Here is a 14,377-nt window from a genome sequence, read left to right as displayed (position 1 = left end):
GCACTGGGCCGGAGTGCTCCCTGTTCTTGGAGGTGGCAAATGGAAGGGGGGTGGGGGGATGTGTCCCTGTTGAGTACATGCATGCTGAGGATGATCAAGAGCTTCAAAATCATGATGAATGATGTCCTGAGAAGAAGATTGGGATGAATTACAACACAACAAGTTACATCCACGTGAGAACGGCTCAGAAGAAGTGTCGATGCACTCATAGTGAATGAGATGGCTACACAACAGTTTGCTGGTAGCGGAGGCAGCATTTGACTCCTGCATTTCGTTAGATGATAGTAATGAGACTGGTGCCGTATTGTTCGTTGTCCCAGCTGCGAGCGACGAAGGCAAGCGAAGTGACGACAATTCTCCGAATTCGTTGATCTCTGCATACGGCGTCGACGACTTCTTGGTCGGCGAGCAGAAACGGCAACGAATCACCACAGGCGCCAATCAAGATGAATCTACGAAAGAACTCGAAGAACGCGTGAGGAGAAACGGCGAGCGACGTAGCTGCAGCGGTCCTCGAGAATCAACTTCTCCCCACGTCACAGACTGGCTTGAGACCAAACCCTTGGGCTCAAATCTTATTGTAGTACTAAGGTCTATTCAGTGACACCTATATAAAGATCATTTGGTCTGTACATGTAGAAAGCAATGGGAAAACTGATAAATTGTTGCGCGGCTACGAACTGTATTTTTAACAATTATTGGTAAATGTTCCGTTTTTGTGTATTTATTTATTTATTTTATTCACATTCGAACAACATTATATTTTTTACTGAATTACTATTTGCGTTAGACTATAGAAATGCTTTCCGACACACAAATCTCAACTTTACCATGACAGAAGTACTCGCTACAACGATTACAAATGTGTGAACACTAGCAGAAAGCAAGTGAAACGTACACATTTTAAAAGAAAGCGAAATTTCCACATTGAGCTAACGACAGTAGTTCGTCTCTTGGTCATAATGAGATTAAACAATTTTTAAGTTCAGCAAATAAACTAAAATCTGTACCTCGGCATATTCGTACCTACCGGTACGCATATATAGGTTGTTGTGCAGTACAGAACCTACAGATCGCGAGACTGGGTGACAGTTGTCCAAGAGTATGTCTCGTTCACTAGTGTTTGTTACCGGCAACGCTAAGAAGTTAGAGGAAGTTGTAGCAATTCTTGGTAAAAGTTTACCGTACGAGGCAAGTTGAATCTATTATTTTGCTTATTAGGTTATGGTATACAGTACCGAGCTAGTGCATGTAGAGTTAATCAGGTGAGGTTTATGATCGGGATTTCTACTCAGTAGCGCACATGACATTTTGGACTCCAAAATAATTCCCACACTTTTTAGCATCCGAATTTAATGATTGATAAAAATTCATTCAGACATTAAAAAAAATTGTTTGCCGAGCTGTGAAATTTTACACTTATTGTTGACATGCCGCCGTTCAAGACTTCGTATTTTACTGCTGCAGTACTGTCGTATGATTCCTCGATTATAACCTGCTTTTTCTCGTATTCAGATTAGGTATATTAGCGATACGCAGTGTATATTGCATTACGGCATTCAGTATAAAGAACCTGATCGCGTTGTGAGCATTGAACACAATAACTTAAAATGCACCTCTTTATGCATACTTGTATGAGGACAACTTAAACAACCACGCCTCAGGGTAATTAAGTAGTTGTTGAGATACAGTATATAGATCAATAGCTTGTTCCACATTCACTGTTAATATGTATGGCATAACCAGAAAATAAAGATGTAACCTAACGCATCTACTGTGTTAGGCAGTTTATTTGTAGAATGTATTCCTGCTGTTACTGTACGTCTATTGTCACTTTTAACAATAATTTTAATTTACTTTACCTTCTGATTATTTCAGCTTGCAAGTCAGAAAATTGATTTGCCTGAGTATCAAGGTGAAGTAGATGAAATATGCATAAACAAGTGCAAGGCAGCAGCAGCAATTGTGAAAGGTCCAGTAATGATCGAGGATACTTGTCTGTGTTTCAATGCTTTGGGTGGACTACCTGGTTTGTAAAACACTTTCATTACCCATAAAAAATTATGACACCCAAGATTCACTATAAGTGAGGGTTATTTCTATCCTTTACTGGTAATTCTTTTCATACTGTAATTTCTCCACATTCTTTGCATGTTTGTTGACAGGTCCTGAATAACTGCCAAATTGTGAGGAACCTGTATATCTTCATTTATCCTTTCAACTGCATGTGTTTTGTAGTACTAATATTAAGGTACATGGAACAGATAAAATAATTCAGTAATAGAAAGCTGAAGTTACTGTAAACTGCATCTTTGTGATCCAGTAAATACCATTGTTAGTGATATCAAGGTTTCCTGATATCAGTTGTATTAGTTACTGGTACCTGCCTTTTGTATAAACATGAAATAGGCTAGCTGTAATTTTCACATTTCTGAAATGGTCAAAAAAACAGTGCTCAGGGAAGCCTTGATTGATCCTTTTCTTCCATTTTCTTTCAGGATAGGATTTTAGAGACATTGACATTTACAAATATTATTCGCTTGTGTTATTAAAGAATTTGTACCACTTTAGAATCACTCTTAAACTCACTAGTGAAACTATATGTATAGACCTACTTAATTTTGTTGTCAAACGATGAAAACTCCAGGTTGGAATATCAACAATATAGGAAAAGATAGAATGCTACTTACTGTAAACATGAAATGTTAAGCTGCACACAGCCACAGCCTTTGACACACTGTTCATTCACACAAGCAAACACACCTCACGCACACATGGCTGCCATCTCCAGCCAGCAGCTCAGATCAGCATGCATTCTGGTCTGAGGACATTCTTTGTCCTTTTAACCCTTTGACGACTGCTAAGATTATCTTGCACATTTTTCTCTGTCTTGAGTGTTCCCAAACCACTTGCATTGTCTGCACACTTCTGTCTACTGTCTCCAGAATAGTGCAACTGTTAGGGCCATCTAAACTAAATTTAGCATCTCTTGAACCTCTTTCCTGATCTGTAAAGTTTGTCCGTGGTTCGGTCATTTACCTGTCCTAATGCTTATCATCATGTCAACACTCTTGGTCATTTCCCTTAATGTTGTTACGGTTAATTTTGTAACCCACTTTTTCCACGTAACACTATGTAATCAGTACTTTTATGCCAAGTGATGGGCTCAGTGATTTCACCTGTGATTTAGGTTCTCTGGAAAAACATCTTGGTAAGGAAGATCACCTGTGATTAGGTTCTCTGGAGAAGCATCTTGATAAGGAAGATCATGTAGTGTTTATTGGGGGTGCCCGGAACAGAATGGACAGTAACCTCAGTTACACAATTGGGGATGACATGAGGTACATTGCTGGGAATGCTTCTCACACAGATGCAAAGATTTTTTCATGCATTGAGTGATATAACAAGCCCTGGATGAAGCATTCCGTTGAACTTTTAATGTAAAGCTTTTAGCGTCGCTCAGTAGATGGAGGTGATCACACATTTTTGTGATTTCTGTTGCCTCTCGCATGGTGGCACCATACATGGGATTAGTCTACATCTGAATGTTTTGGTTAAGAGGATATGACCACAACTAATTTCCAAGAACTTTCTCGGTAACCAGAACACTGTCCAATCCATGTGGTTTTCAATATTTTAATTAGTCCTTTTTTATAATAAGTGCCCACAATGCAAAGCTGCCAAATAAATGTAGTTTGCTACTTCACCTCCAAGGATGTCTCCCGCAGCCAGAGATAAAATGTGAGGGGAAAGTTTTACATATTGATCAAGGCCAATCAGTCTATGTTTTACGTGAAGATGAAATTTTACACATGGTTGCAATAATAAATGGAGACACAAAAGATGACAACTTGGACAGTTCTAAGGTTAACAGTCGTAATACATTTTAAGTTTTCCATAAGAATATGAGCTCATTCAATAAGAAAAACTAGCTTCTCATATCAGTGCAGGACACTGAAAACTCTAAAGATGTTTCTGTGGATGCGCTATGCATAACAAAACATCATCTGGAAGTCCCAGAAATGTGTAATAGCCTACCAAGGACACGCGTTAGGTAAGAAACTTCTTCCCCAAAAATATTCTTAAATGTTATAAAGCAACACTCCATTCACAACAGGGCAGATGCATATACAGTGGAAGCCGAGGAAAAAGGGGTGGCTAACATCTGTCAAAATATCTTGTGCTAGGAAGAGAGGATTTTACTTAATGCAAAAGACTAGCTCCAACCTAGATTTAAAAATTCACTATCAGCTGTAATGTAAAATTATTCATCAAGTCATCAAAAAGGTAAAAGCCATGTACTGTGTAAAAAAATCATAGAACAAGACGATGACAGCTTCGAACAAGCAAATGGATGAAACAAATAAATTTGGCAAGGCATAAGGAATTGAAATGCCAGATAGCAATTGCAGTGAGAAGGGTGTGAAATTCAAATCATTTTCTACTGAATTAGATGAATTTTTTTAACAGTAGCTGAAAAGCAAAAAGTGATCCATTGAAATAAGGGCCAATAAACTTACATATAGAGGCAATGCACACTCCGCTACCGGACATCAGTTTTGCCAACTAATCTCTTAGATAGAACATAAAAAATCATTTTGTCACAAAAAAGTTATGGCTGTATTGGTACCTCAACAATTCTTGTGTAGTTACTGTTGGGCAGAGGCATTTACTTCCTTCTGCTTGGCTCAGTGCAGTTCTGCTCTCTCTGTTCACCCTCGATCTGGATCGAAGGTGAGGACACTGTATCCACCTTTCTCCAGAACCTCCACAACTTCTCCCCCATTTGCTTCACCTAGTCCTACTCAACCCAACAAGCCACTTTTGTAGATGTTGATCCCCTCCTCAAAGATGGTTACATCTGTACCTCTGTCCATATCAAGCCTACTAACCTCCAGCAATACCTCCACCTCGACGACAGCTGCCAGCCATTCCACACCAAGAAGTCCCTTCTGTACAGTCTAGCCAACCGTCGTCGTCACATCTGCAGTGACGAACAGTCCCTCTCAAAATATACCAAGTATCTCACTGAAGCCTTCACTGACCATAATTATCCTCCCAACCTCGTGCTAAAACAAATCTCCTGTGCCTTATCTTTCCAGTCTCCCACCACCTCCTGAAATCCTACCTTGCGGCCACAGAGGAGCATTCCCCTCGTAACTCAGTACCACCCAGGATTGGTTACCTCTCGTCGTAACCTGAAATAAGAAATGTGCTGCCTACTATCCTTCCCAACCATCCCGCAGTGGTATTCTGCCGTCCACCAAACTTACACGATATACTCGTCCATCCTTAACACAACCCCTGCTCCCAATCCCTCACCTCACGGCTCTGACCCCTGTAATAGACCTAGATGCAAGACCTGTCTCATGCATCCTCCCTCCACCACCTACTCAAGTCTGGTCACTAACATCACCTATCCCATCAAAGGCAGGGCTACCTGTGAAACCAGTCATGTGGTCTACAAGCTAAGTTGCAACCATTGTGGTGCATTCTATGTAGGGATGAATGGCCACCAACAAACTGTGGCCAAGAAACAAGTGGACCACCCTATTGCTGAGCACACTGCCAAACATAATATTGTTCACTTCAATCACTGTGTCACACTGTGTTCCATATGTATCCTTCCCACCATCATCAGCTTTTCTGAATTACCCGTATGAGAACTTTCCCTGCAATACACCCTACATTCCCATAACACTCCTGGCCTCAACCTTTGTTAGTCAGTGTCCTCGTCCATTCAGCCTTTTCCCTGTTCTATTCCAGATTCCACCACACAACCAGTCCTTTTATTTATCTCCTTTTCCACTACTTCCTCCCCCCCTCCCCCTCTCTCCACCTCTCCTCCGCCCTCCGTCTAACCTGCAGCACTTCACTGTCCACCACTCTCCCCACTCCCATCCATTTGCCACTCCCACCATGCACTTGTGCTGCTGCTCATAGTGTGGCTTCAGTTGCCTGAGACTGCAGTTTTGTGTGTGTGTGTGTGTGTGTGTGTGTGTGTGTGTGTGTGTGTGTGAGGTCAATAGTCGAAAGCTTTCATTGTGAGAGTCTTTTTGTTGTGCCTATCTGTGACTCACCATCTCTACTAGATGGTGATTAGCAACTTTCCTTTTAATAGCAGAAGTGTAATATTTGTATTATATTGCTCCAGTATATACGAGGGTTGGAACTCAGTTTTAGTGTCCTGCAGAGTAGTCATCATCATTGTGTATAACCTGTAGCAAGCGATGTGGAAGCCGTACCATACACTTTTTAGCATCATTTGAGTTTACAGTATGAGTGGGGTGGTCTATTGCCTGACAAATATCCATAACAGTTCTAAAGTGAATGCCATAAAGTGCTTCCTTCAATTTAAGAATTAAGCTGAAGTCATAAGGGGAATGTGTTGGGTGGTACTTCACTTCCCAGCCCCACTAAGTGAACAAATTAGTCACAACTTGAGCCATATGCACCTGTGCATTGTCCTACAAGATGATGGATGGGTGCTGCAGAAAGTGTTGCCACTTCTTTCTCAAAGCTGTTCATTTTTGGAACACAGCCTGTAAACAGCTTAAAGAAAGAAGCAGAGGCATTTTCTGCAGAGCGCGCCCATCATTTTGCAGGACAATGCTCAGTTGCATATGGCACAAGTTGTGTCTGATTTGTTTGATCGATTGGGCTGGGAAGTGCTGTACCTCCCATGACACTCCCCAGACTTAAGCCCTTGTGACTTCAGCTTCAGTCATAAATTGAAAGAGACACTTTGTGACATTCGCTTCAGAACTGTTACCGAAATCTGTTGGGCAGCAGACCACTCCTCTGGAACTACTAATTTTTAATGAACTGATCTTATTTTCTGATGTAAAAAGTAGTATTTTGTATATACAGAATACATATTGTAGTTAGCCTGTTGGTTCAAGCCACTAAATGAGAGACTCGAGAGTCATTTTGCATTTTGTTATAGTATCCTGGTAATTTGTATCATAGTTAAGCTAGTGATATCAGCTGTAGAAAGAATTATTTTATTTTAATAATTAAGTACTGGTCTCATTAAACTGTTATAGCTATTTATACTAACACTGTATTTAACACGGTGAACTTTGGGGAACATTTCTGCGATAGTAAAGTATGTTGCGATCTAGCAGCACATCGTTATTTTATCAGTGAAAATTGTGAAAATGTTGACAATAATTCATCTAGTTTTAGTTACTTTTCAACAACAAAGATTCATATGTTTTCTCTCTGAGTTACAAATCTGTATTTATTTACCACTCCTTGTTTCTTAATGATAATACACTTGTGCCTCTGTCGAAACTGAAACTTGCCTAGACTTTTTTTGTAATTTCTAATATTAATTAGTTGTCACATGTTGAGTTTTATTGACAGAATAACTGGTTTATGCTACAAATACTAACAAAGAGATAGAGGGGCAGCCAGTACTTACTTCAGCTCAGTACAGCCGATAGAAACACAAAAAACAATCGAAAATTTAAGTTCCTAGCTTTCGGAATAAATGTCCCTTCATCAGGGAGGAGAGAGGGGAAAGAAAGGGAAGAAGGGAAAGTGGATTTAGTTACTCACAACCCAGGTTATGAAGCAACAGGGAAAGGAAAACAGGGAAGGTAGCAAGGATGGAGGCATGATTGTCAGAGGGAAGCCAAAGATATTCTACTGTAGGTACTGTGCCAGCTTCAAACCAAAGAGGATGCATACAGAAGTAAAGAGGTGTATAGTATAAAGATGTAGGATGAAAAGATGCATGAATGGCTAAAGAGGAAAGGGAAAGAGGAGAAGACTGAAAAGTAAATGGGAGTGAGGTTGTTTAACGTAGGTTCAGTCCAGGGGGATGGTGGGATGAAAGGATGTGCTGGAGTGCAAGTTCCCATCTCCGCAGTTCAGAGGGACTGGTGTTAGGTGGGAGAAGCCAAATGGCACATACGGTGCAACAGGTGCCTAGGTCCCAAGAATTATGCTGGAGGGCATGCTCCGCTACTGGGTATTGGACATCTCTTAGGCGGACAGTTCGTCTGTGTCCGTTCATGCGCTCAGCCAGTTTAGTTGTTGTCATATCAATGTAAAAGGCTGTGCAGTGCAGGCATGTCAGCTGATAAATGACATGTGTAGTTTCACATGTGGCCCTGCCTTGAATTGTGTATGTTTTACCAGTAGCGGGTCTGGAGTAGGTGGTTGTGGGGGATGCATGGGGCAGGTTTTGCAGCGGGGTCGGTTACACGGGTAGGAACCGCTGGGTAGAGAAGGTAGTCTGGGAATATTGTAGGGTTTAACAAGGATGTTACGGAGGTTAGGGGGACGACGGAAGGCAACTCTGGGTGATGTGGGGAGAATTTTGTCAAGGGATGATCTCATTTCAGGGGTTGACTTGAGAAAGTCATATCCCTGGCGGAGTAATTTATTGATGTATTCGAGGCCAGGATAATATTGGGTGACAAGGGGGATGCTTCTGTGTGGTCTGAGGGTAGGAATATTGTTGTTGGACGGGGAGGAATGTATTGCTCGGGAGATCTGTTTGAGGACAAGGTCTGCAGGATAGTTGCGGGAGAGGAAAGCACTGGTCAGGTTATTGGTGTAATTGTTGAGGGATTCGTCACTGGAGCAGATGTGTTTGCCACGAATACCTAGGCTGTAGGGAAGGGAGCCTTTGATGTGGAATGGATGGCAGCTATCAAAGTGAATGTAAAGGTACTGTTGTTTGTTTGTGGGTTTGATATGGACAGAGGTGTGGATGTGAGCTTCAACAAGATGGTCAACATCCAGGAAGGTGGCTTGGGTTTTGGAGAAGGACCAGGTGAAATTGAGATTCGAAAAGGAGTTGAGGTTATGGAGGAAATTAAGGAGTGTTTCTTCACCATGAGTCCAGACCACAAAGATGTCATCTATAAACCTATACCAGGCCAGGGGAAGCAGCTGTTGGGTCTTCAGGAAAGCCTCCTCCATGCGGCCCATGAAGAGGTTGGCATAGGACGGAGCCATCCTGGTTCCCATGGCAGTTCCCCTGATTTGTTTGTAGGTCTGGCCTTCAAAAGTGACGTAATTATGGGTGAGGATGAAGTTGGTAAGTGTGATAAGGAACGAGGTTTTTGGAAGATCTTCGGGTGGGCGTTGGGAGAGGTAGTGCTCAAGGGCAGAGAGACCATGGGTGTGTGGGATGTTTGTGTAAAGGGATGTAGCATCTATGGTGACAAGAAAGGTTTCAGGTGGGAGAGGAGTGGGAATGGATTTGAGGCGTTCTAGGAAGTGGTTTGTGTCCTTGATGTAGGATGGGAGTCTGCGGGTGATAGGTTGGAGGTGTTGGTCTACCAGAGATGAGATACATTCTGTTGGGGCTTTGAAGCCTGCTACAATGGGATGGCCAGGATGGTTCTCTTTGTGGATTTTGGGTAATAGGTAGAAGGTAGGGGTACGTGGCTCAGGTGGAGTGAGTAAGTCTATGGAAGCCATTGTGAGGCCTTGTGAGGGACCTTGGATTTTTAGGATTTTCTGCAGCTCAGTCTGGATGGAGGGAATGGGATCCTGGGTAACAGCTGCCACAGAAGGACTGCGTCAACTCTCCGACACCTCAACCTACAAAGCTGTTACCCAGGATCCCATTCCCTCCATCAAGACTGAGCTGCAGAAAATCCTAAAAATCCAAGGTCCCTCACAAGGCCTCCTTCCAACTATTTTCTATGGGGTGACGATAGAACTATAAGTTTGCATTGTTTGAAAAGCTGATTTCATCATTCAGTCAATGGCAACAGGAATCCAAAAGTTATCTGACTTGAATTGCAGATTTAGTCATATGCAAATAGTATCTTTTCTACCTTGAATTTTTCTGAATCATACAAACTAATAATAATAATAATAATAATAATAATAATAATAATAATAAAAAAGACTGGGTATGGTGGGGTGGAATGACGGCTGTATAGTGCTGGAATGGGAGCAGAGACGGCACTGGATGGGTGAGGGCAGCTACTAACGAAGGTTAAGGCCAGGAGGGTTACAGAAATGTAGGATTTTATTGCAGGGAAAGTTCCCACATGTGCAATTCAGAAAATCTGGTGTTGGTGGGAAGGATCCATATGGCACAGGCTATGAAGCAGTCATTGAAATGAAGGATATCATGTTTGGGAGCGCATTCAGCAACAGGGTAGTCAACTTCTCTCTTGGCCACAGTTTGTCAGTGGCCATTCATGCGGACAGACAGCTTGCTGGTTGTCATGCGTACATGGAATGCAGCACAGTGGTTGCAGATTAGCTTGTAGATCACATGACTGCTTTCACAGCTTGCCCTGCCTTCGATGGGATAGGTGATGTTAGTGACCAGACTGGAGTAGGTAGTGGTGGGGGGGATTTATGGGACAGGTCTTGCATGTGGGTCCCTAATACAGGGGTATGAGCCATGAGCCATGAGGTAAGGGATTAGGAGCAGGGGTTGTGTAAGAATGGACAAGTATATTGTGTAGGATCGGTGGACGGCAGAATACCACTGTGGGAAGGATAGTGGGCAGGACTTTTTTCATTTCGGGGCACAGCAAGAGGTAATTGAAATGTCTAATTCAGTTGCTCCAGTCCTGGGTGGTACTGAGTTACGAAGGGAATGCTCCTCTGCGGCTGGATGGTGGGTCCTTGGGAGGTGGTGGGAGACTGGAAAGATAAGGAACGGGAGATTTGTTTTTGTACAAGGTTGGGAGGATAATTATGTTCAGTGAAGGTTTCAGTCAGACCCTTGGTACATTTTAAGAGGAACTGCTCGTCACCACAGATGCAACCATTGTGGATGGCTAGGCTGTACTTCTCTCCTTTGCCGCTACTTCCCCCTCCCAACTTCACCCCTGCCTGCCACCCAACCTGCATATCTTCACTATCTGCTATCCCAACCATACTATCCCCCCCCCCCCCCCTCTCTCTGCCCCAGCTTCCTCCTTTCCCCCATCCAGTTGCCACTCCCATTACACACTGGTGCTGCTGCTTGCAGTGTGGTTTCTGTTGCCTGACCCTGCAGTCGTGTGTGAAAGTTGCGTTTGCATGAGTGCATCTGTGTGTGTGTGTGTGTGTGTGTGTGTGTGTGTGTGTGTGTGTGTGTGTGTGTGTGTGTGTGTGTGTCTCAGTATCTCCCCCATATGGTGAGCAGCAACTTTTCTTTTCATGATATTGTTTCATTCCATCCTGGATTTTCCATTGTTTGAATTTTGCCTGATGGCTTTTCTTCAAATCTAACCTAGTGCTGTTTTCTTTTGTTACTATTTACTTTTGCATTACTGTACTCAATGTTTGTCCTCTCTCTTATCTTTCCCGTGTTTCTCTTTTTGCCTTACAAACCGTACTGCATGCTATACTTACAAGCGACACTGTGTCATCTGTCTCGGCTGCGTACAACAGATGGCTACAAAGCCACATTGATTGTTGGTGCAGCATCTTAGGTCCAACCTTACTCACGGTGATATAATTAATCCTATACTTTCAAATTGATCACTGACCCTGTGTCATTTCACTTATTTTTACGTGTTTACTCTTGCACCTTTCCAGTGCCACACGATATTGTATCTCATCCTACGAACCCCTCTTCACCCCCTACACTTTCTCTGTTCTATCCCAGTTCGCACCCACTAATTCCACCATCCAGTCCATCTGCCGTCCTCCTTCTTCACATGTATCCACCCTCAGACATGCTAACCATTTTATTAGTTATTCTTTACTTTGATCCTTGTGACTTCTTGCCAATTTTAGCGAGCTTTTGCGTTTCGCTATTGTCGACTCCCTCAGATTTCATCTTGTTCCCCCCTTTTGCATCCATTTCATCCTTTTTGTATATTTTCACTCGTATTTGAGTGTATTTTTGCGAAATTTTTTGGACGTTATTCTACATTATTAACATAATTTTTCGCATTTTTCCGCACCATGGATTCTTGCTCCTTCCATCTGCTTCAATACAGAAAAGTCTCCTTACCCCTAGCCAGAGCCCAGTCCCACATACCTTTCCTGCATTGTTGCTTGGCTCATGGAATCCCACCTAATGGCCTTACCATCAAACTAAAGTGAAGGAGCTCTGTGGAGTCGTTACAATGACCAATAAACTGAGTAGCAAGGAAATCAAACTGAGTAACAAGGAAGAGAAATTTTGTGTTGTGGCCGACTTGTAATCTCATGTGGGTATGGTTATTTTTTTTTTTTATAAAGAAAATCAGAAATTCCAGACTGTTTTTATAATTTACTCACATGATTAAGTATTTTAACAGTGCCTTTGTGAAAATATCGTGTTTTACCAACTTTCAGTACAAATTTATCATCAGTCTATTAATTTTTTCTACTTTCTTATGTTTTAGGACCATACATAAAATGGTTTTTAGATAAACTTGGACCTGAAGGTTTACACCGCCTCCTGGCTGGTTGGGAAGATAAAACTGCGTATGCTGTATGCACATTTGCATTTTCACCAGGAGGTGAAAATGACGATGTCATTCTTTTTAGAGGGAAGACATTTGGTACAATAGTGAGCCCTAGGGGACCAAGAGACTTTGGCTGGGATCCCTGTTTCCAGCCAGATGGATATGAAAAAACATATGCTGAATTGCCAAAAGATGTGAAAAATCAAATATCCCATAGAAGTAAAGCACTGGGTGAACTCAAAAATTATTTTGAAAGTAATAAATGATGATTTAATTGTGATTATTATTCAGTTTACCTTTGATTACCTCTTACAGACTTGTGAAAAATATGAAATCCTTGTTTATAGTGGAATGTAAGTTGTTCTTGTTGCAATTTTGATGTCCTTTCAAGTTCAGTTTTTTTTTGTGTTACTGGATATTACGTGGAGCAACAGCCCAGAGAACTCATCTTTATATGTGGACATTATTGGTTGTGCAGACAGTTATTTTGGATACCGTAATAAATCTGCAGTGGACAACAAATAAATTAAAAAAAAAATTCTGAAAAAAAGGGTCTGATACTAAGTCATTTTAGGACTATGGTATATTTTGTAATGAACAAGAAAAACTGTGATATTAGCATTACAACGTAGTGCCCCCTTTTTATTTAACTTGCTGAAACTTGCTAGTGAAAATAAAGAGTTGATATCGCAGAAGGAAGTGGCTAATAGTGCATCACAGTTGACTAGAATATCTGGTTTGTAAACTAGACAAAACTTGGACAGTTTTAGAGGCTTAAGTAACATACAACTATAATGTAGTTTGTCATTCACTTTTATACTGCATCAGTCTCTGGCACTTTGTTGTTACACTATAAGTTAACATTTTTATCATTGTTATTAAAAAGCATTACCTTTTATCTATTGCTGTTCTCATTTACTAATTGTTTCCCTTTCAGTATTTATTCAGTGAAAACATTTTCCGTTTTTGACCTTCTTCTTATGATCCTGTATTCACACGTTTCTTTTTTTCCGTCTTCTTGACCTGAGTGTCATAGATTTATAATGATGATTATCAAAATAAAATCAAACAGTGGGAAACCTGGATGGAATATAACAATATAATGAAAAGGGAAGTTGCCTCTCACCATATAGTGGAGATGCTGAATCACAGATAGGCACAACAAAAAGACTCTCACAAATAAAGCTTTCAGCCAGTAAGGCCATTGTCAAAAATAGATGACACACACACACACACACACACACACACACACACACACACAGTTCAATGATAAGTTCAGTTAGATCAGCGAACCCAGTCCATTCCGTGTAAACACAGCCAGATACATTTATTGTATATCCCATACTGATATCTGCAATTATTTTACACATTTCTGCTTGTCAGTTAACACAGACAATTCAACACAAACTCAGCTGATCTCAGCCATTAAGTGAAGGCCGTTGGCCGCAGCCTTGTCCGTGGTGAGAGGTAATGCCTGACATTTGGTGTTCTCGACACATTCTTGACACTGTGTGTCTTGGAACATTGAATTCCCTAAGAGCTCCAAAATGGAATGTCCCATGCATCTGTCCCCAAACACCATTCCGCAGTCAAAGTCTGTTAATTCTTATCGTGTGGCCTTAATCACATTTGAAACCTTTTCACATGGATCACCTGAGTGAGTACAAATGACAGCTCTGCCAGTCCACTATCCTTTTATATCATGTGTATGTGGTACTACCACCATCTGTATATGCGAATTTCGCTGTCCCATGACTTTTGTCAGCTCAGTGCTTATCTTAATAACACTTTTTGTAAGTTGAAAGGTGTTTCACAACAATTTTGGTTTGTTATCACTTAGTGATAGAAAAATTAATTAATGGTAGAAGAAAACAGATGATCCTGTATTAGTGGACCAGAAGTGCATAGTGTGTAGTTCCCAACATGCCAAATGACTGGACTTCACAGTCATGCATAAAGAATTCGATCAACTTCAGACTTCAAGGAATGATAAAAGTGTAAGGGAA

The 14,377-nt window shown here is 41.4% G+C and overlaps 1 protein-coding gene across 1 annotated transcript; it reads left to right on the top strand.

The window, feature by feature from the left end:
- The first annotated feature begins 851 nt into the window (after nucleotides 1-851).
- On the top strand, nucleotides 852-13,269 carry LOC126272545 (inosine triphosphate pyrophosphatase). The gene is made up of 3 exons (XM_049975463.1): nucleotides 852-1,191; nucleotides 1,879-2,029; nucleotides 12,309-13,269. Exons 1-3 carry the CDS (start codon nucleotides 1,105-1,107, stop codon nucleotides 12,635-12,637), a joined length of 567 nt encoding a protein of 188 aa, XP_049831420.1. The 5' UTR covers nucleotides 852-1,104; the 3' UTR covers nucleotides 12,638-13,269.
- Nucleotides 13,270-14,377: the final 1,108 nt, after the last annotated feature.

The sequence above is a fragment of the Schistocerca gregaria genome, chromosome 5 (genome assembly GCF_023897955.1).
Source record: "Schistocerca gregaria isolate iqSchGreg1 chromosome 5, iqSchGreg1.2, whole genome shotgun sequence".
Taxonomy (NCBI): domain Eukaryota; kingdom Metazoa; phylum Arthropoda; class Insecta; order Orthoptera; family Acrididae; genus Schistocerca; species Schistocerca gregaria.
The sequence above is the reverse complement of the archived record's forward strand: the minus strand, read 5'-3'. Positions and strand labels throughout refer to the sequence as shown.

Coding starts and splice junctions, on each gene's coding strand:
- LOC126272545 (XM_049975463.1), top strand. CDS start 1,105: ATGTCTCGTTCACTAGTGTTTGTTACCGGCAACGCTAAGAAGTTAGAG. Junction 1,192..1,878: donor GTAAAAGTTTACCGTACGAG/GCAAGTTGAATC, acceptor TGATTATTTCAG/CTTGCAAGTCAGAAAATTGA. Junction 2,030..12,308: donor TGCTTTGGGTGGACTACCTG/GTTTGTAAAACA, acceptor CTTATGTTTTAG/GACCATACATAAAATGGTTT.